General features: G+C 40.3%; 1 protein-coding gene across 1 annotated transcript in view; it reads right to left on the minus strand.

Moving 5' to 3' along the window:
* Positions 1-26,984, minus strand: part of LOC127571887 (collagen alpha-4(IV) chain-like) — a 147,506-nt gene that overhangs the window by 57,778 nt on the left and 62,744 nt on the right. The window contains exons 11-24 of the mRNA XM_052018634.1: positions 26,384-26,446; positions 23,629-23,664; positions 21,688-21,720; positions 20,446-20,517; positions 17,975-18,028; positions 16,680-16,751; positions 16,104-16,148; positions 14,759-14,812; positions 11,551-11,617; positions 10,083-10,181; positions 4,105-4,263; positions 3,411-3,530; positions 2,769-2,923; positions 340-412 (exon numbers count right to left, since the gene is read on the minus strand). Of these exons, the coding sequence (XP_051874594.1) occupies positions 340-412; positions 2,769-2,923; positions 3,411-3,530; positions 4,105-4,263; positions 10,083-10,181; positions 11,551-11,617; positions 14,759-14,812; positions 16,104-16,148; positions 16,680-16,751; positions 17,975-18,028; positions 20,446-20,517; positions 21,688-21,720; positions 23,629-23,664; positions 26,384-26,446 (1,102 nt within the window). The remainder of the gene's footprint in view (positions 1-339; positions 413-2,768; positions 2,924-3,410; positions 3,531-4,104; positions 4,264-10,082; positions 10,182-11,550; positions 11,618-14,758; positions 14,813-16,103; positions 16,149-16,679; positions 16,752-17,974; positions 18,029-20,445; positions 20,518-21,687; positions 21,721-23,628; positions 23,665-26,383; positions 26,447-26,984) is intronic.

Raw genomic sequence — 26,984 nt, forward strand, 5'->3', positions numbered from 1 at the left:
AGTTCTTGCACTGCTCCCATCTCTGACCCTTACTCAATCCTTTTAATCCTTTCTTAAATATGCATCCTACAATTTCCAGCCCATATTTAGATAAATAACAACAAAACTTTGACCCTCCCCTCTTGAAAATGTCCAGAAATTAATGGAATGTAAACAGTCCTTAATCATAGCTTAAAATCTTTAACTAATATTTAAAATTATACAAATTAGTTAACTCCCAATGCACTACATATTATAAGTTAGGTGTTAACACCATGCAAGTATTCAACAATGCAGACGACACATCATGACAATATTTCTTTAACATGCTTCAATGACTGCATTCAGGGCTAGCTTTACCTTTCCTTCCATTTTGGGAACAGTCTCCCTTCTGGCCCCTTGCACCCCAAGGCCCTGGCTCTCCTGGAGGTCCCTGTGGAGTTAATAATGATATTCAGATTGCATAACCTGGTTTCATTTTGGGGCAATTCACTTTTTCTTAATTCTTGAGCTAAGGCATTTTGTTACTGGGCAATGAACTAGCTCTGTGTACCAGCCCCTTTAATATCATGTTTAGAATGCTATCATGTTTATAATATCATGATAGAATGCAGAGCTGGGCTGAGAATTGGCAGATGGAGTTCAACCCGGAAAAGTGTAAAGTAATACACTTCGGGAGATCGAAGTCAAAGGCAGAATACAAGGTTAATGGCAGGACTCTTAGCAGTGTGGAGGAACAGAGGGATCTTGGGGATCTTGGGGTCCACGTCCATAGATCCCTCAAGGTTGCCACGCAGGTCGATAGGTTTGTTAAGAAGGCATATGGAGTGTTGGCCTTCATTAGTCGGGGTATTGAGTTCAAGAGCCGCGAGGTGATGTTGCAGCTCCAAAGAACTCTGGTCAGACCACACTTGGGGTATTGTGTTCAGTTCTGATCGCCTCATTATAGAAAGGATGTGGAAGCTTTAGAGAGGGTGCAGAGGAGATTTACCAGGATGTCTTATGAGGATAGGTTGAGCAAGCTAGGGCTTTTCTCTTTGGAGAAAAGGAGGGTGAGAGGTGACTTGATAGAGGTGTACAAGATAATAAGAGGCATAGATCAAGTGGACAGTCAGAGACTTTTTCCCAGCGCAACAATGGCTAACAGAAGGGGGCATAATTTTAAGGTGATTGGAGGAAGGTATAAGGGGGATGTCAGGGGTAAGTTTTTTTTTACGCAGAGAGTGGTGGGTGCGTGGAATGCACTGCCAGCAGTGGTTGTGGGGGCAGATAAGAGACTCTTAGATAGACACATAAATGATAGAAAAATTGAGGGAAATGTGGGAGGGAAAGGTTAGATAGATCTTAGAGCAGGATAAAATGTAGGCACAACATTGTGGGCCAAAGGGCCTGTACTGTGCTGTAGTGGTCTATGTTTTATGTTCTAACTCAATACGTGTTCTATATTGTCATAACACTGCATTCATTTCAACGTTAAGGGAACACTTTAGGAGAGCAATTATGCTTGAACTGTTAAGTGTAGTGCATTGTAGGATTAAGTTGCAGTCCATCTAGTAGCACATTATTTATCACATTCTGCTCTAATTTCATTGGTTTATTATTGTCATATGTACTGAGGTACAGTGAAAAACTTTGTTTTGCATGCCATCCATACAGATCATTTCATCATATCAGTGCATTGAGGTAATACAAGGGAAAACAATAACAGAGTGCAGAATAAAGTGTTACTGTTACAGAGAAAGTGCAGTGAAGGCAGACAGTAAGGTGCAAGCCCATAATGAGATACATCGTGAGGTCAAGAGTCCATCTTATCATACAAAGGGCCCGTTCAATAGTTTTATAACAGCAGGATAGAAGCTGTCCTTGAGCCTGGTGGTACGTGCTGTAAGGCTTTTGTATCTTCTGCCTGATGGAAGGGGAGAGAAGAGAGAATGTCTGGGGTGGGTGGGGCCTTTCATTATGCTGGTTGCTTTACCAAGGCAGCGAGAAGTGAGGACAGTGTCCATGGAGGGGAGGCTGGTTTCCATGATGTGCAGAGCTGTGTCCACAACAGTTTCTTGCATGTTGGTTAAGGTAGCTCATAGAGCCAGCGATCCCTCACTATCTTAAGCATTCACTCTTCTGCCACCAGGGCTCAAGGTGTGCTATTTAATCAATAAGCACCTCCCAAACTTACAACCACTGTCTCTCATAAGAACAGCATACACGGAGAATTGAAAGCACTCCTCCAAATCAAATACCATCCTCATGTGGACATATCCTTCATTGTCAAGGAATAAAAGGCCATAGGGCAAGTGCTGGAAAATGGGATGAGTACAGATGGGTACTTATTAGTACAGATGGACATTGACATGATGGGCCCAAGAGACTCTCTCTGTGCCGTATGACTCCACGATCAATGGATCTAAGTTCTAGAATTCTGTACCTAACAGCATTCTGGGAATTCTTCCCAACTCAGAGTACAAGATGGCAGCACTCAAGGGCAATTATTAATCAGCATTAAATGCTGGTCTTTGCTAGAGACTTCCATATCATCTGAAAGAACAATAAAAAAAATTCCTTCTAAACTAGATTTGAAGCGGTTTCCTAGCTGTCAACGAATTTCTACAAACATCAGTGTTGACATAGAATTACAGCCAACAGATGTACAGTTACCGTATCTATTTGAGTCAACACATTTCATAAATTACTGCTGATTTAAAAAAAACATACATGAACAGCAGTTCAAGTAGTTATTTTTTGTTAATTATAGGTTCTCAGGGCATTTACTAATAGTGTACTGTGCTCACAGCAAGTCCTGGCAGTCCGGCAAATCCTGGCAATCCATGGTCACCCTGTTCTCCCTCTCTTCCAGAAATTCCGGGATTCCCTGGGATGCCTGGATTACCTGGGTTTCCTGGAGCTCCTTGTAAATTAGGGCAGCAGCTACATTCCCCTGGATCTCCTGCCAAAACAATATACAAGAACAGAAGAATGTAAGAGGAACAGTCCATTGGCCCTAGTGCCTGAACCATCAATCAATAAGTTCATGGCTGACCATCTGGCTGCCCAATCCCGGTAACCAAAAATTTATCAATCTCAGCTTTGAAATACCAAAGATTCTCTGCAGCTCTCTGAGGTAGAGAATTCCAAAGAATCACAATCCAGTAATAAATTCTTCCTCATCTCATTCATAAATGGCCAACCCCTTACCCAGAGTCTACGCTTGAAAGTTGCAACTCCCCATCTTCATATTGTCAAATCCCCTCAAAATCGTCTATGTTTCAATGAGATGCCCACTCATTAGTCTGAACTGTGAGAGTTTAAGCCTATCCTGCTCAATATCTCCTCATCCAGGGGAAATTTCTAATGAATCTTTGCTGCATCACTTCCAACGCAAGATTTTCATTCCTGTTACTTTAACAAAATACAACTTTATATCTAACACTTACCCTTTAAACCAACTGCTCCTTTTTGACCCGGCTGTCCTTGCATACCATTTGGACCTGGTGGACCTCGTGGCCCTGCTCCGTCTGGTACCCCTGGTACTCCCAGTGTTTCACAGATAAAACCTGTACTTTCATCCAGACAAAAGTTATCAGTGTGCACACAGGCAAATTTCCACGTTTAACATATTACTGTAATCATTTCTTCAGCTGGTAATCCACTAAATATCAGTTCTTGTTGACATTTTCATTTTGAGGATCCAAGCAAAGCACTTGAGGGAATGTTGGTATGTGACAAACATTAAAAGTCATTCTTGATTATGTTTGACCTGATTTCATGGGGTCCAGACTCAATGCTGGGGTTCAAGGTGCATGCTTTCTCCGTGTTGTGTACTCACCATGCTTTGCAGAGATATTAAACTCTGTAGTTGAAATAAAGGCTTTTAGATACCTTTCACTCCAGCTACAGTGTTCCCTTGGATACAAAAACGAACACTCTATGCACAAAAACAGAAAATGCTGGAAACACTGAGCAGGTCAAGCAGTATTTTTGTAGGGAGAGAACATTTTAGGTAGGATCCCTCAAGGATCTGAATGCTTCCAGAATTTTCTGTTTTTGTTTCAGATTTCCAACTTCCCCGTTTTTTTTCTCCAAGTACATTTTTTAATCAATCAGACATCTGGTCATGTTTTCATATACCTGGGTAGCCTTTTGCACCGGGGAAACCTGGTCGGCCTTCCAAACCTGGAAGCCCTGGAGGACCAATCATTGAATCAGATGCACACATGTCACTTCCTTTCTGTCCTTGCTCTCCTTTAGGACCCCAAGGACCCGGACTCCCTGCTGGGCCTGGTAAACCTGAACAAATAAAATATCACCGTGATAATCCAAACAAAGATATGAGCCGAGAATTCAATCAAGCAATGTGTCATTTTACAAACAAAAATCATTCCAATTTTTTTTCCTGTTAACGGAATCGCACAACGGTTGCAGTTTCAAAATAGCCCAGCTATTCTGTATTGCTTCTATGTAAGTACAATCTAGTTAGTCCCACTCCCTTGCCCTCTCCCCATGCCCTGCAAATTCTTTCTTCTCAGATGTTTATCCAGCTCCTTTTGAATGCTATAACTTTATCTGACTCTCCTATTACCTTGGACATATAATCCAGCCCCGACCTCTCACTATGTCTCATGCTAGTTTTTGGTTCATTTGCCAATCACTTCATTCAATGCCCCTTAGATCTTGACCAATGGAAACAGTTTCTCTTTAATTGTTCTACAGTCTTAATGTTTTTAAACAACCTTATCAGATTCCTTCACTGATTTTAACTACCTCTATCAGCTCCCCTCACAATCTCCACTCTTAGACAGACAACAGCCCAGTTTCTCTAGTTTATCCATGTAACCAAAGTCCTTCATCCAGGAATAATTTTTTGTAAATCCCTTCTGCACCCATTCTGAAACCTTTGATATTGTCAGAAGGTTGATGCCCAGAACTGAACACATACTCCAATAGTGGCTAGTCAGTGTTCTTTTATGACTTGTGCTCAATGCTTTTTTTTAACCCCTTTCTCAAGCAGCACAGTGATGCAGCTTATAAAGCTGCTGCCACTCAGCTCCAGTGATTTGGGTTCGATCTTGACCTCCGGTGCTATCTGTGTGGGGGTTGCATGTTCTCCCTGTAACACTGTGAATTTCCTTTGGGTGCTCCAGTTTCCTCCCACATCCCAAAGGCATGCAAGTTAGTAGGTTAATTGGCTACTTTAACTTGCCCCTAGCATGTAGGTGAGTGGTAGGATCTGGGCAAAATGATGAGAATGTGGGAGAATGAAATGGAGATAGCAGAAGATTAGTGTAAATGGGCTCTTGATCATTGGTGAGGACTCAGTGAGCCTGTTTCAGTGCTATTTGACTCTAAACTGCCCTGCCACTTTCAAAGAACAATGTGCACAGATCCCCAGTTCTCTGTCCCCTTGTACCCCCTTTTAAAAATTATGCCTTCTAATTCATATTGCACTTTTCTCAGTCTTCCAACCCAATATAGCACCATATTTCTCAGCATTGAATTTCCTGTTACCTACCCACTCATTCTACCAGTCTGTCTATACCTCTGCTCCATCACTATCCTCTTCAACGTTCACAACACTGCCAAGTTTGTGTCATCTTTTAACATGGAAATTGTGCCCTGTGTACCCACATACAAGCCATGAATAATGTAAGCAGTGGCCCTAGTACTGACCCCCATAGGTCGAAGAAACACCCTGCAATCTTTCTTGTTACTTTGCTAATTTTCTACCCATGCTGTCACAGTACCTATTACTCCACAGCATTCAATTGATGACCTTTATTATATGCCATATTTTAAAATACTTTTTTCGAGACAATAGAAACTTAATTTTCTTTATCACCTGTCTCTGCTATTTCATTAAAGTGAAAACACTGTCAAGTTAGTCAGATACAATTTGCCTTTAACAAACCCATTACAGCTTTCTCTAATCAATCTATGCTTGTTCATGTGACTGCTAATTCTGCCCCTGATTACTGTTTCTTGAACTTTCCAAACCAAGGTTAAGCTGACTGGTTTGTAGCTACCCATTTATCCCTGCACTGTTTTGTGAACTACTGGCATGGACTATTCACCCTGGTTAGTTTTCAAAGTACACTGTTCTGTTCTAACCTATCCGGTTTCTTCTCAGCTTCAGTTCTTGGAGCATGTGGGTCTGGAAGAGACCAGCTTTACATCTGGTCTAGTGTAATTTCATCCTTTTTACACAGTTTTTCCAGTATAGCCATCTCTGTGTAAGTTGCCATATTTCAACAATGTGTCAAGGTGCAACATTGAAGCATTAGTGCTAAAAACATTCTAATAATCTATCTTCAATTGCATCCACCCAGTCCTTCTTTATTAATGATGGTCTTTTTCTATAATTTACTGGAACAAGTAACTGACCTCATTGTCCAGTGTGTTGCATTTTGCAGTCCATTTGCCCTAACATCTGTGAAAGCTCACCAGAGTATGGAGTGTGTTTAAACTGTGATCAACTTGTTGGAATAAGAATTTTACCTCATTATTGGACAGTTTGCAATGGTATCTCAATTCACATACAAATGCACTGGCTGCTAATCAAAACCTTTAGCCAGAGGGTCGTGGATTTCTGGAATTCTTTGCCACATACAGCTGTGGAGGCCCGATCATTGAGGGTGTTTAAGGAGGAGACTGATAGGTATCTAATTAGTCAAGGTATCAAGGGATATTGGGAAAAGGCTGGAAGTTGGGGCTAGATAGGAATAGTTTTAGTTTAGCTCATGGAGCAGACTCGATGGGCCAAATGGCTTACTTCTGCTCCCTTGTCTTGTGATCTTGTGAAAACCCTCTTGAGGCACAGACACTGTATAATCCCATTCCTCATTGTCTGAATGGATTTCCAAACTATGGTGACCTTTCTTGTTGTTTTTAATTGCCACTGAAATCACTTTTGTTTCCTTGCAGTAAGCAATCAAAATGTGTCAAAATGTTATGATAACTGAAATACCTGACTGTTCTACACTGAGAAGACTGTGGTAAACGATGGCAACTGCTGTGATAGCAACAGACTTAATTAATATCACCAGTCACTTCAAACTTGCAGTCTTGGACAGTGCCACAGCCCTCCGTGAGCTGCAGCTCAGCTCCTCCAGTTGCTTCTAATGGACAAAATTCCCCAGAGTTCTTGGGATGCCATTTCCATTGACACAATCACTTTACATGAACATTCAAATATCATGTTTTAAGTGCTCAAGAGCTTTAATGAATTTGTTCATCTACCAGTCCACACACAAACCTATTACATGGATAATAATCCACGAAAATAACATGAGGGTAAATTCTTTAACAAAACAAGATATTAAAAAAAAATTCTCACCCTGCGTCTGTCTCCTTGTCCCAAATTTATATCTTTCAGGTTTTACTAATATCTTTGAATGAAAACAATATGAAAATTTCTGTACAACATCTTTAAACAAGAGATCTTTTTGGGTGGAGCAAGATTTGTCAGCATGTCAGATGCCTCTGGGACAGTCTCCGTAGGAGTGTTATTTTTTGTACAATCACGCAAACAATATCACCTTCTCCTTCAACCTCCAGAATATTGTCCAGTTTAAAGAACTAGTGCTTTTATTCCATACATAAATTGAATGGAACTTGAGCTCAGACATACATGCTGATGATCAAGACATCGAAGTCAGGGAGGAATATTGACCTGCTCCTGTTCAGTAGCAATGAACTGAACCTTGTTGCATGTTCTAGTCAAGTGATAAGTGAGCACCAGTGTCCATTGCCACTGTAGCTTTCTGTGCTATGTGCTCTCATTGATATATGCAGAGGCTTTAGAGAAACAAAATTTCACTCAAAAGATGAGCTTTGGTGTTACAACTAACCTAAAACTTTTCAAACGAGAGTCATCAATGTCCTTTAACGATGATGAGGAAAAGTTTTCATGAATGCATTGAGGCACAGTGCACATTTATCTAGAGGGGTGGTGTTTACATTACTTACTTGTTGAGATTGAGTTTACACTATAGTTGTAGTAAATATACCATATTACAGAAAATTACACACAATAATTTCTCCTCCACTTCCCAAAACAGGTATTTGTACAATGCACATATTTGTCTTAAAATGCAATCTGCATCTTTTTTTAAAAAAAGTTGTGCAATTAAAAATTATTCCCCCCCCCACCACCAAGTGAAACCCAATAATGACCATTCCCAGGATATTTTGCATCCCTGCAGAGAATCAATCTGCCACCTCTATAGTTTCCACATCAGGATGATGTAAATAGGTAAATTGGTTTATTATTGTCACATGTACTGAGGTACAGTGAAAAACTTTGTTTTACATGCCATCCATACAGATCATTTCATTACAACAGTACATTGAGGTAGTACAAGGGAAAACAATAACAGAATGTCATTCTCAACACGATGCCTCTTTTTGGAATATTCCAGGGGAAGTTGGACTACATTATCCTTGAATCACCCATCGCTGGGTACTCCCAGGACAACCTGGTACTGCAGAGGAGAAACAGCTGCCAGTCAAGTTAACAGATAACTTCACACTTGGGCCATTTCCCATTGTCCCCTTCCTTCCTCCACTGATGTACAGCTTGACCCTGAAATCCCAAGCTCCAATCCCCTTGTGATCCCCCACCACCAGCCAATCACTGTTGGTTTCCCGATTCCTTCCCCATTCTCCAAAAACCTGCCACAGAACATTTTAAACCCAACCTCCAAATGGAGTACTGGGCAGCACATTTTTATAACAGCAGCCATTAGAGCACACTAGAATTTCAGGGCAATCCATATGTAAAATGGATTTTGAATGTTCAAGGCAATTCTGCCAGTAAGTAAAACATTAAACCTACTGCCACCTTTCGATGTGGCAAAATAGAATCTAAAATGTTGAAAGGACTTGATAGTAGGATCAGTAAAGTCATTCAAACTATTTTTATTGTAAAGAACTCATGATTTACCAATTAATTTACCTGTCATCTGAATGGATGAGGGGAATACCAATACATGAATTTTAGTAATGGTGAAATATTTTCAAGCAAACATCTTAAAAGGCATCCAACCAGTGCACGTGACTACATTATTGGAGCTGATGTTTGCGATATGATTCAACCTAGAGTTTCCCGTAAAGTCAGTTCCTGATCTCATCCAGTCCATCTGACCATCTGAGAGCTCCCCAAAAGGAGAAAAGACGTGGGGGGGAAGATCACTAGAGAAGAATCAATCCTATGTTTCCTGGTGACTAATTCAAGAATGGAACCGTCAGAGGCTGGGAAATAGGTTGACCATTGTCCCTAGGTTTCATTCAGCCTTAAAGGAAAGCAGCAAGAAGAAGTACTTTTAAGAAATGGGAATTTCACAAAATTATTATTTAATTTCTATTTCCATCATGACAACTTCATCTGAGTTCAATTAGAGGGTTCACCCAATAAAGAATGATTTATAATTTTTTTAAGATTAGCAGGCAAATTGTTTTCTACATATTCACAATCTTCATAACCAACTGTTCACAAGTTTGGTGTTATTTCGGTCAAACTTTCTACCCTGCCTCCCAGTAATGTGCCTTAAATGCACAACTTGGTGGAGCAGCCCTTGCTAAGCATTTGCAATACATGTTGTCTCTGTTACTTCTGTTGACTTGCTCTGTTGCCAAGAGCAAGTCATGTCTAAAACAAAATTCTGATTCAAAAATGGGTCAGAGATCTTACAGATACTTTTGAGGCATAGGGGTATTTCTCTGAGAAATTGGCATGTTTTTGGCCCATTTTCAAAACAGGGACAAGGAACGATTTCTCTCACTTTATCTTCCACACCAGCCACATTGGGTCTCATTGAAGTGAAAATCCTGGCCCAGTGTGAAGTAATATCAGATGACATTGTGGCATTTCTGGCTCTTTTTGCACCGTGCCTGCTTTAAGTTGCCTTGAATGCTTCCGACAATCAGTTAATAGTACCTTCTTATAGGAAATGCATACTGGGATCTTTCCTCCCATCCATTCAGATCTCAGAGCCAGAGAGACCATGTTATTCACTGTGCCACAACATGCTTATAACTCTTAATTCTTTGCTGTATTGTACATTTTGATTTTTATATATGTATGTGCTTAAAAACTAGGGATAAAGTGTTACCTGGTCCAAACGAGGTGCCTGGAGGTCCTGGTGGACCGGGAGGGCCTGGAAATCCTGGTTCTCCATTGATGCCTGGAAAACCTGGAAGGCCCAGATCTCCTGCAACACAAACCTAATGATATTAAGAATGATCTACTTCCCTAACCCAATGACTTGTTAATAACATTCAGAACAGAAAATGTATAATGGTACTCATTAAGGTATCATTCATTGAATAGCAAATATGTTTTTCTAAGACCCTTTCCAGAGACCTAAACACAGAAGTCTAGAGGCCATTCAGTGCAGTGCAGTACTAAGGGAGTACCACAATATCAGAGATGCTGTCTTTCAGTTGACATGGTAAACTGAGACTTCATATATCTACACATTTCAGTGGTTGTAAAAGATTCCAGGGCACTGTTGCAAAGAAAACTGGGGAGTTCTTCCAATGCCCTGGTCAATATTATTTATCACAACATTACTGTAAAACAGATTATGCAGTAATTTATCGCATTGCTCTTTTGTGGAGCCTGCTGTCCATTAACTGCTACTGCATTTCCTAAATCGCAACCGTGATCACATTTCAAATGTGCTTCTTTGTCTGTAAAGGGACATGAAAGATGCTATTAAAATCCAAGTCGCTCTTCCTTTATTTCAGATTTGATGAAGATTTTAATCAACAAGTTCCAAATCATAATCTTTGAAATATCACATGCAGACATGGGAGTCCAATATATTTCTATATTTTGTAATTCAAAGAACTGAGCGAAGTAGTTCACTGCACAGCTCAGCACAACTGAGGCAGTTGATTTTTAGTTAATCTAGTGCCAGGCAAACCTGAAATGGCAGGAGATGGTCTGGAAGTGGTATCGGATGGGGAGATGATCGTGCTGGCCTCAGGATGACATCAGCAAGATTGGGGGTGTGAGGACTTCTTGGGACCAAAACCTATCAGTGAGAACTGAAAAAAGACCCTCTCCAAAAGAAGGCACCAGGCTCCACAGCAGTGACCAATGCTGCGTTGTGCCCAATAATGGCAAAGCAGATTTCGACCCTCAGATAAAGACCTGTTCAGCAAGTGGCGTCCTCACCTTCCAAGGACAATTTTATGTAAATAACATTAAATGAGCACTGCTTGCTGCTTGGTGACACAACACCTGCCCAGAGTTCACCATGATATGCCCATTGTTTTCATGAAGGATCTAAAATGAATTCTTGGAAGTGTTCTCTCAACACTTGACTTATGCTTTTTACATACGATTTCACTACACATGAATGTTGCGCTACATGTTAGCATTTCTAGCCCAATGTACTTTTCATCACTGCAGTCCAGCAATGCTGGTCATTCGACCATATGGTAGTGTTAACAGGCATGGCAGTTAGTGCTTTGACTGAAGTGAATGGTGAGAGTACAACTTTAAACATAAAATTATTACTTAACAAAAATCTGCCTTAGATGATTGGAACTGTAAATTTAGTAGATTCAAACCTTTCTGACAGTCACAGGGAAAAGGAATGCCTCGTGGGCCAGGGGCTCCTGGGTCACCCATGTCACCCTAGAAGAACCAAACAGACAGAATTCCCTTCAGATACAGATTTATATCGCAGGACAATCCTTTCTTTATCCACAGACCCTCCCTCTTTATTAATTGCAGTTCTGCCACTAGGTGAATTACAAACAGTTGAATTCCTTTTTACAAAATTATGTCATCAATCACTTTAAAGGAATGATAGTTTATCTCAATAAATTTTATCGAAAAAAACTGAAGTAATCATAAGAATATCATAATTCTTGCAAGGTTTTGGTTTATTTGGGGTCATGTCAAATGTTCAGATCTTTTAAATCATATACACAATCCTAACTCACCACCAACGTGCACTTGAACAAGATCTAGGCAGCTAGAGGATTTCTAGAATTTAGGTTGGCCACTTAAATATTTTAATGGGCTGTCATCCCTTGCTTTGACTAATTTAGCAGGTTTAAGTAGTGGCGGGAGGATTTTTCAGCCCTCAGAAATCCTGGGAGTTCATAGTGGTCATGGACAGTTTTTGGAAGAAGATAGGAGGAGGAGAAGTGCTTCCCTAACCCCAAAAAATTCCTCTGCCTCCAAATCAGACCATCTGAAGACTTCCAAAGTCGGGTACACACAAGAAAATATGAGGAGTAAGCTATTGGACCCTTCAAGTCTACTCCACTATTATATATGATCATGGCTGACCTATGCTGGCTTCAACTCCTCTTCTGTGCATTTTTCCATGCCGCTCTGTTCCTCAATATACCAAATGTCTACCCACTTTAAATACTTCTAACAATCCAGCTTCCACCACCCACCAGGGCAAGAGAATTCCAGAGAGTCACCTCCGTCTGCAAGAAGAAATTTCTATATATCTCAGCTTCAAATGACCGGACCCTTATTTGTTGGTAGTGAGGAAGGTTGTCAAAGGATACAGCAGGATGTAGAGCAGTTGGAAATATGGGCAGAGAAATGGCAGATGGAGTTTAATCCAGAAACGTGTAAGGTGTTGCATTTTGGGAGGTCAAATGCAGCGGAAAGTGTACAGTAAATGTCAAGACCCTTAGGAGCATTGATGTACAGAGGGATCTTGGGGTGCAAGTTCACAGCTCCCTGAAAGTGGCAACACAAGTAGATGGAGTGGTAAAGAAGGCATATGGCATGCCTGCTTTCATTGGTTGGGGCACTAAGTATAAAAGCTGAAGTCATGTTCCAGCTGTATAAAACTGATTAGGCCACATTTTGGAGTATTGTGTGCAGTTTTGGTCACCTCATTACAGGAAGGATGTGGAGAGTTTGGGGACGGTGCAGAAGAGGTTCACCAGAATGTTGCCTGGATTGGAGAGTATTAACTATAAGGAGAGGTGGTACAAACTTGTTTTCTTTGGAGTGTCAGAGGCTGAGGGGGCGACCTGATATAAGTATATTAAATTACGAGAGGCAGCGACCAGATAGTTAAAGTCTTTTTCCCAAGGTGGAAATGTCAAGTAACAGAGGGCACAGGTTTAAAGTGAGAGGGGGAAAGTACAAAGGAGATTTGCGAGGCAAGTATTTTCAAACACAGAGAGCGGTAGGTGCCTGGAACATGCTGCCATGGGAGGTGGGAGAAGCAGATGTGATATCAACATTTGAGAGGCATTTAGGTGGGCACATGAATAGGCAAGCATTTGGCATCATGGTCAGTGCAGACAAACTGGCCTGAACGACCTGTTCCTGTGCTGTATTTTGTTTTTTCTTATTGTTATGTCCCCTTGTTAGAGACTCTCCCACTAATGAAAATCCCCAAACCACCTCATGCACACCCCCCAGACTGACCTCCCCCAACTCAAGGATTGCTCTAACCCAGAGATTATGAATGGGATCTATCTGGTTGACCAGTGTTTCTGGTCTGCAGAGCTAAACCTTTACAGTGAGTGGAGAAGTCACCTGGAGATTCCAATCGAAAACTACTTCCCTGATTACCCAACCTATTCATTATAATCCAGGCCTTCTATTTGTAACTGCAGAATGGAACCCCACCCCAATTCTGGGCACCTATTGGCAGCATTTAGCAGCCCATAAGTCAGTGTGAAGTAAAGGTTCCTTCTGAAATAAAAGCAGAAAGTACTGGAGAAACTTAGCAGTGAGGAAAGAGAAACAGAGTTAATGCTTCAGATCAATGACCTTTCATCAGAACTGGAGAAGTGTAATTTACAGAGAGGGGGAGGGGTGGAGAGAATAAAGGGAATGTCAGTTTTAGGATGGAGACTAGAGTTGTTGAGGTGACACAATGCTTTCGGAGAATTTGGTTAATAGATAAGTGAGGGGAGTTAAACTGATAATAAAAAGGACCGGTGAGATTCAGAACACTACAGTTGCTGGAAACCTGAAACATAAGAGAATACTGGAAATACTAGAAAGCTAGAACTTTCTTCTACTTATCCAGTTCTGATGAAGGGATACTGACCTGAAACATTATCTCCATGGAGTGCTGCTTGACCAGCTGAGTATTTCCAGTTAATGAAAATCAAAACAAAAACTGCAAATGCCAGAAATCTGAAATGAAAACAGAAAATGCCATTAAAACTCAGCAGGTCATGCAGCATCTGTAGAAAGAGAAACAATCAACATTCCAGGTCTGTGACCCTACGTCAATGTTAACTGTTTCTTTTTGCATAGACGCTGTATGATCTTCTGAGTTTTTCCTGCATTTTCTGTTTTTATTTGAGTATTTCCAGGATATTGTTTTTACTTCAGATTTCTGGTATCTGCAGTTTTTTTGATTCAATTAACATTCCTTTCAATTGCCTCAACAATCCTGCATTAGTCTTGTAATAATTGTTCACACCTGTTCATGACCTTCTTTCCTATCTTTGAATGCCATAGACCCACAACATTTTGCACTAATTTACAATTGCCTAAGCCCATTTCTCTACAGCTAAAACAAAGCACATGCATTAACTAGGTTTGAATCTGATATGAACCTGGATGTAAAGTGAGTGTACTAATCGACTGCACTGGACGGTTCTCTGACGCAGTCCTTTGATTGATCAATATATGTTTTCCAATTCCAGTGAATCACTGGATCACTGGAATTGCCAGTAAAAATTTAACAAAAAAAAATCAGAGGTGCTTCATGCAGAGATTGGATGTTTTAATCAGCTACTTTGATACAGGTAAACATGTTTTATTAAGGGAAAATACCTCTGTCCCTGGATAACCATCTAGTCCAGGTCTACCACTGGGCCCATGCTCTCCCTATAAATAGAAAGAGTGAAAGATTGTGGTTATGTTGTGAAGGCAAACCAGATTTATATTCTAAAATATAAGTAAGGTTATTTTAGAGGAACCCTTCTATTTCCTTATTGCTGAAGCAAAGGATGTCCAAGGAAATAAAAACCTGCACAGTCACCTTATGTATCTGGTGAAATATGATGGTGGAGCTTATTACCCAGCACAAGTGGATCATTCTCTACCAACAAGAAAATAAGATGTTGCCCTATAATAGATAAAGCTTGAAGCAACTGGAATTCAAAGTCATTCACACTGGTACAGCTGGCTAGTCCTCATGAGCCATTTAAATCTCATTGAGTTAAATACCATAAACCTGATACTGGCAACACATCACACTTGTTAGCAATCTCTGGAAAGAACAAATGTTTTCCAAGAACATCCAAATGAGCAGACCTAGTTACACAGCAGTGTTACTTAAACAGTAAAAGTGCCCTTCCACATGGTGTCTTCCTGGCCAGGGCTTCAGTCCACTGCCTTGGCATCTTATGTGGCTCCAGGTTGGATTTTCAATGTTATATTCTTTTGGTCAGTGAAAATGCCTACTGTAACATGGCTCAACCTTTGTATTGCCTCAGAACAACCACATTTGTCTGGCTCTTATTTGTTTTAAATCCTGCTTTTCCTTCAGGCTGGGCTCCCATCCACCTCCCTCTATAAATGTCCACTCATCCAAAATGTTGCCTTCTTTTTGCTATTCCCCACCAAATTCCAAGCTTCTGCCTCCCCTGAGGTCTACTTTGTCTCCTGGAATTGACCCAATTGCTCCGATTTCAAATGGCACACATGATGGAGTGTGTACACTCACACACACACACTATCTTAAAGGGACTTTCACCGAGTCCGTAACAGAACCAATTGTTCAACTTTCTGTAAGACAGTCAAAACAAATTATGGAACGTTCCCTGAATGCCGTGCTGCATCACATTAAACTTCATTTATCTTGAGATCACCAACTCCAGAGGCTGAGTCAAAATATTGGGAACAGACCAAGCCCAATGATTGAACTGGAGACATATGCCAAAGGACGAGATGGTTACATGCATCAATACCAATATTCTTCGAGCAAAACTTTTTTTTATTGTTCTGTCCATGGCTGTATCAAGTATGGCTTTCGATCTATGTATGTATGATATGGTTGTCCTGGTTTCACCTCTGAAACATTTTAGAGAAATCAGAATCTGCATCTCAAAATACCAATTTTTTTTTAACAACTTTTATCACAATTAAACACATATAAAAGAGATTTATTTTAAACCTTTCTCCCTGGAACACCTGGCAAGCCGTCCTTCCCGGAATAACCCTTGAAAAGAAATAGATCACCATTAGTACAGGGGTATTTACCAGAAGTAAATTATATTTTGTTTTGAAGGTTTTGTTAGCAATCATCAAGCTTAATGTAATGTTTTATTTCTAACAACAATTGTTTTAATCCCATCTTCTGAAGGTGAGTTCCTTCATGCCAAATGAAACATTCAATTCTGGTGAAAGAATTTATGTACAGATTGCCAGTCTAATAATGCCTTGTTGTTGGCAATTCAACAATAAAGGCCCGTGATATCATTGAATTCATGAATCATTGCCATTTGACCAAGGTCCCTCCCCACATAAGTCATGAAGGGGGCACTAGCTTGGAGGGAGTTCATGCCAATTCATCAGGAATATGGTGGGATTAAATAGTGAGGACACAGACTAACTTTATATTCCCTTGTATAAGATTGTAATCTAATTGAGGTGTTTATGTAAACGATTTCAGAGGGCAGATAGAGGCGAACTTACTCTTCAGGCGAGAGTCTAGAACAAGGGAACATCTTTTTAAATTACTGTTTCTTACCCGTTCCCCAGGAAAGCCAATGATGCCCTTTTCGCCCTTCATGTCCTTTGCCCCAGGAAAGTCGGGAAAATACTAGATAGGTAATAAAGAGCAAAAGTATATTAAACTTCACTCATTCATAACCATTTAACTAAATTTAAAAATACCTTTATCAAGAGGTAACAACAATAAAGTCAGGTGATCATATTTTGTATTATACACTGATGATTGAATTAAAATTATAAATACGTCTGAATAATATAATTGAGAATTTGAGAACAGGGTCACCCTGTTATGGGAAAGATGTGGTTAAACTGGAAAGAGTGCAGGAAAGATTTACGAGGACGTTGTCAGGACTAGAGGGCCTGGGTTAGAGGGGGAGGTTGGCGAGGCTAGGTCTTCATTCCTTGGAATGTAGGAGAATGAGGGGCGACCTTATAGAAATGCTTAGAATTATGAGAGGCATAGATAAAGTGGACAGTAACAGTCTTTTCCCTAGGGTAGGGGAGTCCAAAACTAGGGGGCATAAATTTAGGGTGAGGGGGAGAGATTTAAAAGAGACCAGAGGGTCAACTTTTTCTTGCAGAGGGTGGTGAGTATATGGAGTGAGCTGCCAGAAGAAGTGGTTGAGGCAGGTACAATAGTATAATTTAAGAAGCACTTAGATAGGTACATGGAGGGGTGGGGCTTTGAGGGATGTGGGCTGAACGCAGAAAATTGGGACTAGCTGAGTGGGCACTGTTATCGGCAGGGACTTGTTGGGCTGAAAGGCCTATATCCGTGCTGCATTGCTCTATGACTCTAATAGTCCTCCTTTCTTACTCCTTATATTTAAATAACTTTGTAGGGATATTGTAGCACATAATTAGTTTATTTTTCTAGTATTTATTTGGGGGAAGTAGCCAAAATGCTGTATTATTGCCCACCCCTAGATATCCTAGGAAGATGGTAATAATCCCTGCCTTAGATCTGCTGTTATCCTCATGATGATGGCATTTTGGTATTGGTATTGGTTTATTATTGTCACTTGTACCGAGGTACAGTGAAAAGCTTGTCTTACTGTGCAGTTACGTTGAGTTAGTACAGAGTGCATTCATGTAGTACAGGTAAAAACAATAACAAAGCAGAGTGAGGTGTCACAGCTACAGAGAAAGTGCAGTGCAATGATGTGCAAGGTCACAACAAGGTAGATCGTGAGGTCATAGTCCATCTCATTGTCAATAGTCTTATCACATTTCCCCCAATGATGGGAAGTAGGGGATTATGTGACTATGACACAGCACCAGTTAATGTTTACAGAAATGTTTTGTACTCACTGAAGGTCCAGGAAATCCAATAGGTCCCGGAAGCCCTCTGCTGCCTTTCTCACCCTGAAAGAGAAATGTCCAAGACCTAATTCATTCAGTGGTTCAATGTTATACAAATCAAAGAAGTATGACATGACTTCCTCATGGCTTAACATTCATAGATTGATAAGTGCATTAATTTCTATTATATCAATTCTGCAGGATTCACTGTATTGAATCCTTTATAGTTTGACAGTAAACCTCAACAATATTGGCAAGTGATGTTTTTATACAACAAATTGTCACAGAATGAAGTCCTATTAGTTTTACCAATTGATTCATTCTGTACAACAAGATTGAGCTAGAATGGATATCAAGACCACTCAGTTGCTAAACATCTATAACCTTCCCTCCTCTCTTGGGTAACTGCCTACCTTATACACAATAAGAGGAACTGAAAACAAATAAGTTCAGTGGATAGCAAGGATTGAAAGTATCATTGAATCACAGCCTGAGCTAAATTTCAACAACCCTCCCCTCTTCCCTCTGCCACCTGACCATCCCTTGCTGGACAGAAGAAACAAAACTGAATAAAAATCATGAAAGTCCATTCTCCTGGCCAATGTTTGCCTCTCACTCAACATGGAGACTTCAAAATTTTGCAAACAATGTGATCTAGGGGATCTGGTACATGAAACACACATGCAATAATAAGAAAGGCTGATGGGATGTTGGCATTGTTTGCAGGAGGTATGGAAAATAAAAGTAGGAATTTTTTTGATGCAACTTTATAGGGTACTGGTTAAACAGCTCCTGGAGTACTGTGTACAGTTTTGGTCTGCATCTTTAGGGAATGATACACTTGCATTGGAGGTTGTGCAGAGGAGATTCACTAGATTGATTCCAGGAATGAAGGAGTTGATGTATGAAGAGAGACTGAGCAGGATGAGATTAAACTCATTGGAGTTTAGAAGAACAAGCAATGACATTATTGAAACATAAGATTCTGAGGATTGACACTGTGAAGCTGAATAGAGGTATACAGAACTAAGAGGCAATAGTTTCAGAATAAAGGGTCACCTTTAAGACAGAAATGAGGAGGAATTTCTTCTCTCAAAGAGTCATGAATCTTTGGAATTCTCTTCTCCAGGGAACTGTGGAGGCAAGGTTACTGAACATATTGAAGGCAGGGACTGATAGAGATTTCAAATTCAAAGGAATTAAGTGGTATGAGAAAGTGGCAGTTAGGCCAAGACTGGATCAGCTATGACCTTACTGAATGGCCTGCTCCTGCTCCTTATGTTATCAATAAAACAGATTATCTGCTGAATTTCCCTATATTTTTCAGTTCTGGTCATTATAGGAAGGATATGGAAGCTTTAGAGAGGGTGCAGCGGAGAATTACCAGGATGCTGCCTGGATTGGAGAGCATGTCTTATGAGGATAGGTTGAATGAGCTAGGGCTTTTGTCTTTGGAGAGAAGGAGGATGAGAGGTGACTTGACAGAGGTGTACAAGATGATAAGAGGCATAGATCGAGTGGACAGTCAGAGACTTTTTTCCCAGTGTGACAATGGCTAACATGAGGGGACATAATTTTAAGGTGATTAGATGAAGGTATAAGGGGGATGTCAGGGTAAGTTTTTTTTTACACAGAGAGTGGCGGGTGCGTGGAATGCACTGCCTGCAGAGGTTGTGGGAGCAGATACATTATAAACATTTAAGAGACTCTTAGATAGACACATGAATGATAGAGAAATGGGGGGCTATGTGGGAGGGAAGGGTTAGATAGATCATAGAGCAGGATAAAACATCAGCACAACATTGTGGGCCGAAGGGCCTGTACTATGCTGTAATGTTCTATGTTCCACCAGCATTTTATTTAAAAGAACTGGGGCTATGTCAAGATCATTGCATAAATGCATATTTGCAGAATTTAAGCGAATGGCAGAATCACAGAAAGTTCAAAGTACAGAAGGAGGCCAAAATAAAAAACAGAAAATGCCAGAAATACTCAGCAGATCAGGCCGTATCTGTGGGAAGAGAAGCAGAGTTAGTATTTCAAGTCAAAGACCTTTCAACTGGGACTTTGATGAAGGGTCTTTGAGCTGAAATATTAACTCTGTTTCTTTTCCCACCGATGCAACCTCACCTGCTGAGTATTTCTAGCATTTTCTGTTTTTAATTTGGACTTTCAGCATCTGCAGTTTTTTTTAGATTTTCATTAAAAGAGACCTATCAAGTCCATGCAATCCAGCCAGCCCTACCCTCATCACTTGGTGAGTAAGCTTGATCTTTGTAGATTATGCCTAAGTAATATCATGTCTGAACTCTTGACAGATTAATTGTGAATTTTTTTATATGGAATAAGTAAAACATTGTACAATGTTAATACTTGTATGAATGAACCTTACAGCTAAGATCCAAAGAAAAATGTTGGCAGGCCTTTGAGCTAAGTGTGGACAATCATAATGCTACACGTTAACTTATCATTGCTTATACCTGATCTCCTTTAAAGAAAATTTCTTCAGGAAGCTGGATTAGTTCAATGTGTCCAGGGTCACCTTGTTCACCCTGATGATAAAGAAACAATAGGCAGGGGTTAAAACAGTGAGAATAACAGACATGCTTGTGATCATAGTAATCAAGCAAAATCCCACAGCAGTAAAAAAAATCACACACGCTGTAATGGTTTACACTTGTCTGCAAAGTGGTGAACTTTCAAAATAAATATTGACTATACTAAAAACGAATTGTATTCAGAGGTCAGTGAACTGAGTGGGAAGAGATGAGAAATGATACACTGACAGCCCTCCACAATGTGATGAGTGAACCAATCTGAGGAGCGTCATTGGTACGTGATGTGGTAAGTGTAAACCTCTACACTTAAGGAATGGAATGAAGAATCTTCAGTAGCTCTGCTTCAATCACAATACAAGATTTAAGGCAATACACTGAAGGTATTAGGAATGATGCTTCAGACGTGATTTCCATCTGAAATTCTCTCTCAGACAGTGTCATCCTTGAAACTAGCCCATTTCTTGTTTTCATGCAATGATTTTGTCTACCCTGAAGGAACTTCCAAGCTAACTAAATCAATGACCTTGTCGCAAAATCTTCACATTCAAAATATGTCTTTTTTCTACCCTTGTCCTTATCAGCTTTTATAATAAACTGATATTTTCCCTCAAATTTTTGCTATTTTGGATCATTGAAACAAGAACATTGGAAGACATCAAACCCTGATTGCCCGTCCTTAAGCAGGGCTGCTTCATCTTAATGACCCTGCAAGTAGCTCAGTTGAAAATAGTGACTTCTGCAAGTTCACCAGCTCTCTGTTTTCTATTAGAACTATAATTATAGCAATAGGAAATAAAAAGGGGAATATTTGCTATCCTTAGCATTCCCGAGACATAAAAATGAAGAATAACATTAGTTGTACTGAGATATCCATTTAAGATAAAACAGAGGAATATCTCAAGGATAGAATTGTATGTTACGTTCATAAATCAACACATAACCAATGACATCAAGACAACATAAGCAGTACCTCAGATGTCCAATTATTTAAAAATCCATCATATACTTTATAACATATTTTGATATTCGAACACATCCAAATTGGAAGTTTTATATTTTTCATGCAAAAGGTTCGAAATGTCCATGAGGAGTATTCTTTTAATTACAATGACGATCAGAGTATGAAATGAATGTAACTAAAGAATAAAATACCGTTTCACTTACCTTCTCACCTTTTTGTCCTGGAAATACAATGCCCTGCCAAGAGAAATTATAAAATATAAATTTCAGAAGGAAAGTTCACATTGTTGTCTGTACAGAAGGGTTTGAGTTAGTGTCAGTCTTGTGGGCCCGAAACAGACTGAAATACAAACCCGGCAACTAAATTTCAAACTGTGAGATCATTCAGGGTGGGTGAGCTCATTCATCTGGAAAGATTCATCATGACATTCAGCTTTTCTGCAGATATTCACAGGATTATGCTTCTGCAATCCAAACCACAGGTCCAGTTTACACAGTGCTGTTTTGTCAATCCCAAACATGTCTTTTTTTTCATCTTATGATTTACTGCTTCAATTTAGTTTTAAGTTAGAAAGGGATTTACCTTTACCAAATTGCTTACAATACAAAATATGATAAAGAAAAATCCAGGATTTTCTTAGCGCACTGATGCTTCTATTCAGTTTGTGATTTTGCTTAGCATTCTCTCCAAGGCTGAATGGTATGGAAACCATAACAAGAGATGACACACACACAATGCAAGTCAGTGTGCTGAATAGTATGGCTTTGTTCAACTTATAAATGAATCTCTTGGCGGTTTGTTTTTTTCTGCTGCTACTCAGTGATTAGGTATACAAGCAGTGTGTACAAATGCCCCAATGTTTATTGAACTTCACCCTTATCTTCTAATCCCCTCGTGTCCCTGTCTTTGCCTCCCTGGGTAATCTCCACAAACAACACACTTCTGCCTCTACCTGATACTCTAACTGCCCATTCCACCTTCTTTAAAGCAGAAATTATAGCCTTCAGCCACCTATTCCTGTATTTGGATCTGCTCCTTAAACCCAAAATCTCATTGCATCCATCCCTAATGTCAAAGAACAACTTGAAAACAATCTCTTATTTCCCAATTATTTGTTTCATCTTATTCACAGATTGAAAAATCTCAATGCATTCTTAGAAAATAACAGCATCATTATGGAACAGAATGAGCCCCTTCATCCCATTGATTCTATGCTGGCTCTAAGCAGAGCAATCCCATTCATGTCATTTCAATTCCACATGGCCCTGCAATTTATTTCTCTCAAGTGTTCTCTTTTTTGTTGTGTACCTGTTGTTAGTTTTTAACACCATCCTTAAGGTACCAACATTCCCACCTTTTCCACAGATTACAATGCTTTGTATTTATGTTCCTATTGAACTTCATCCACCATGGGCCCAGCCATTTATATAAAGTAATTCCTTGACCAAGTCCCATGTCAACCATTTCAGATCCATCATGTACTGAGCTTCCAGATCCATTTCCATTACTGGAAATGTTAATTGTAAGAGATATATTCGTTCAATTACCTCTTCCCACACTCCCAGCCCCCATTCAGTCCAGACATCTGCCCCCATGAAATATTTCAAATAGCAAATACCTTGTGCTTCTTAACTCCAGCTAATTTCTTATCCCGAATCCTCCCATACTGGATTGGCTTCAATTGTGATTTATCTGATCTTTTACTGTTTCAAAAAATCTTCTCTTATTCCCAATAATCACCAGTTCTATTGTTTTACCCAGTGGTGATGTGAAAGTGTAAGGCTTCACGATATGTTGTATCATGTCCTTTTGATGTAGGCATTACTTCACTTGTCAGTTCAGTCCAAACCAGTGAATCACTGGATGCCCTGAAAGCCTTAAGGGTATCAGTGATACTCAGTGGCAGCACACTCCAGGTCAAATGCTCCATCACCAATCTTTTGGACTAATATCAATATCATAAGGTAATACATCAGCCTGTCATTTAAAATATGCTCTAAAACAGGAGTACTTGGAATCCCAACATTCACTTCTGACAAAGAAGTATTTATTATGCAATTTATTCAAGGCTTAGCACCAATGCTAAGCAAAGTAACATTTAAAATTAAATTGTTCTTCAGGCTCCAAGATAGTTAAAAACATACCTGTTCACCTGGTGGCCCCTGAGGACCTGGACGTCCCTGAAAAGAAAATGGATTTGTAAGTATTCAAGTTTTCTTCCTTTGAACCAATAAATCTGGGAACATTACATATGATTATTATATTTAAAGTTTTTGTTCATTACATTTCAATGTCAGCAATTTTTTCACAATCCTTTTGATAAACTTGTATCATTTATATTCTGATACACCTTTCATGAAATGCCTTGTTAGATCTCCATAAACCTGGGACAGATTTCCCATCGGAGATCTTCCAAGTAAAACTAGTGTTACAGGACCTCTTATAACAAGACACTGCTGATATGGGAACTCTGAAATAAAACCAAAAATGCTGGAAACATTTAATAGATCAGGTGGCACCTGAGAAGAGAGAGAAAGAACATTTTATCAGAACTGCAAATAGATTGAGATAAAGTAATTTTTAAAATGCAGAAAAGATGGGAGAAAAGGTAAGGGAAGAACAAACAAAGTGGAAGGCAGGACAGATTAAGCAGCAAAGTGGATGATATTGCAGGATGAAAGAAGATGGTGATTGGGACCCAAAGTCCAGAGAAAGTGTGAATTTATAATAATTATCTGAAATTACCAAAGGAATGTTGGGAATGCCGGAATTCTGAAATTAAAAAAAAATCACAGAAATGCTAATTCTCTGGAGTTGTTGAACACAATGTTAAATCTGAAAACCTAGTGAGAAGAGGTGTTCATCGGAACGTCATACGAGGCTGAGGACAGAGAAGTACGAGTGGGAGTGGGGTGGAGAATTTCAGTGATTGGTGCTTGGAAACTTGGGGTTACACTTGAAGATTGAATGGATGTGTTTGGAAAAGCAGTTACCCAACCTGCATTAGGTTTCCCCAGAGCAGATGGGACCACAGCAATGTTGGCGTGGTTATTTGTATGAAATACGAGTAAATCGTTGCTTTAAGTGCAAAGGATATTTGGGGTTCTGGACTGTGCAAATGAAGGAGGTAAAAAGGCAGACGTTGCATCTCCTGTGGTTGCAAAGGAAGGTTCTGTGGGAAGGGGAATGATACTGGCGGTGTGAAGAGTGAACTGGGGTGTCCCGGAAAGAAACATCCCTTCAGAATGCTGAAAGAGAGGGAAAAGGGAAAACAAATCTAGTAGTGGTGGTGATCACGATTCACAGTTTCCAACACCTGCAACATCTGTTGAATGTGAAAGGTGGTGGGGAGGTAGGTGATATGTACACCCCTATCCTTGTTCTGGGATGGGGAAAATATGATTAATGGAACAGTTGCAGTCAAGACCGTAAGAGCATTAGATATTGGAGCAGAATTAGGCTGTTTGGCCCACTGAGTCTGCTCTGCCATTCAATCATGGCCGATTTTTTAACCCCAATCTCCTGCCTTCTCCCTTTAACCCTCAATCACTTTACCAATCATCAACCTATCAATCTCTGCCTTAAATACACCCAATGACTAGGCCTCTGCAGCCCTCTGCGGCAAGAAATTCCACAGATTCACCATCCCCTGGCTGAAGAAATTCCTCCTCTTTTCAGTTTTAAAGGGACTTCCCTTCATTCTGAGGCCGTACCCTCGGTTCCTAGACTCTCCTACTAAAGGAAACATCCTCTCCCCATCCACTCTATCCAGGCCTTTCAAATGAGATTCCCCCCTCATCCTTCTGAACTTTGAGCACAGGCCCAGAGCCATTAAACATATGTTAAGCCTTACATTCTTGGGATCATTCTTGTGAGCCTCCTCTGGGCCCTCTCCAGGGCCAGCACATCTTTTCTTTGATATGGGCCACAATATTGCTCACGACTGTCAAGGGTCCTGTCAACTACAGAGATTCCTAATGATCTGACACTTGGCCAGCTCCCAGCAAAGGAGCAGTGCTCTAAGTAATTTCTAGTGATGAACCTGTGCAATGGGTAACTATCAGGTCCTGTAAGCACTTTCCAGTGAAGGGCCAGTGCTATGGATGACTCCCACGGATGGACCAGGCTTGTGACCAGCTCCCATTGAAGGACCAGTACTGTGGCTAGGTCCCAGTGATGGGCCAATGTCATGGGTAGTTATCATTAACAGATCAGTTGGCCAGTTATAGATTAATGGTGGACATATTTTCCAACAATGGGTCAGTGACAAGTGGATGGCTCCTCTCAGTCCATGAAATCACATTTTTGCCCTTCTTGTCATTTGCCTCCCTTCAGCCAGACTTTCTTCTGTGCCCACACCTTGCATAAGCTCAATATCTTTTGTATCTCGTTTGTAGATATGTATTGTCCATGCACAATGATACCTGAATTAGCTTATTCAAAGGAATCTACCATCCATTTTTTATGATATTGACATGATCTTTGTCTGCTGGTCAGGGCTCTAATGACCAATGGCCATTATGAGACTCCTTGATTGACCATAAGGACTGCTCACCATTATCTTCTCATGGGAAATCAAGGAAAGGTAACAAATGCTGACTTTGGCAGCAGTGCCCACATCCTATAAATTAAAGAAAATTAATTTAACCTTGTTCATCTTACTTGTAACAAAGAACAAATTGCTGGAGGAACTCAGCGGGTCAGGTAGTATCTGTGGAGGCTGAGGGATAGTTGGCGTTTCGGGTTAAGACCCCACCTCAGGACCAATGCAAGGTTTCGACCCAAAACGTTGACTATCCCTCTGCTTCTACAGATGATGCCTGAACCGCTGAGTTTCTCCAGCAGTTCGTTTTCTTGCTCCAGATTACAGCATCCGCAGTCTCTTGTGTCTCAACTTACATGTAAGCCTGGTAGTCCTCTTGGTCCTGCAAAACCTGGAAAACCTGGGTTTCCTGGATGACCCTAGGAGAAAGAAAGAATTCATTTCTACCACATATGGGTATATCATAATGGGTCAATCATGCATCTTCTATCTGGTGTGTGACTGATTCAACGTGGGACAAAATAGGTGGCTCCTACAAAAAGCCTGCACAGCCACAATGGTCTCCTTCTGCACTATAGTAACACACATTAGAATAATGTGCAGAACTCTGGGTACATGCTGCTCTTTGCAGGCACGGTAATATAATGGTTAGAGTAACACTATTACAGCGCCAGCGACCCGGGTTCAATTCCAGCCGCTGTCTGTAAGGAGTTTGTACGTTCTCCCCGTGTCTGTGTGGGTTTCCTCCGGGTGCTCCAGTTCCCTCCCACATTCCAAAGACGTACGGGTTAGGAAATTGCAGGCATGCTATGTTGGCGCTGGAAGCGTGGCAACACTTGCGGGCTGCCCCAAGAACACTATACGCAAAAGATGCATTTCACTGCATGTTTCAATGTACATGTGACTAATAAAGATATCTTATCTTATCTACTTTAACTTATGTTTACATACTTGAAT

This window comes from Pristis pectinata, chromosome 6 (genome assembly GCF_009764475.1).
Source record: "Pristis pectinata isolate sPriPec2 chromosome 6, sPriPec2.1.pri, whole genome shotgun sequence".
In the NCBI taxonomy this organism is placed as follows: Eukaryota; Metazoa; Chordata; class Chondrichthyes; order Rhinopristiformes; family Pristidae; genus Pristis; species Pristis pectinata.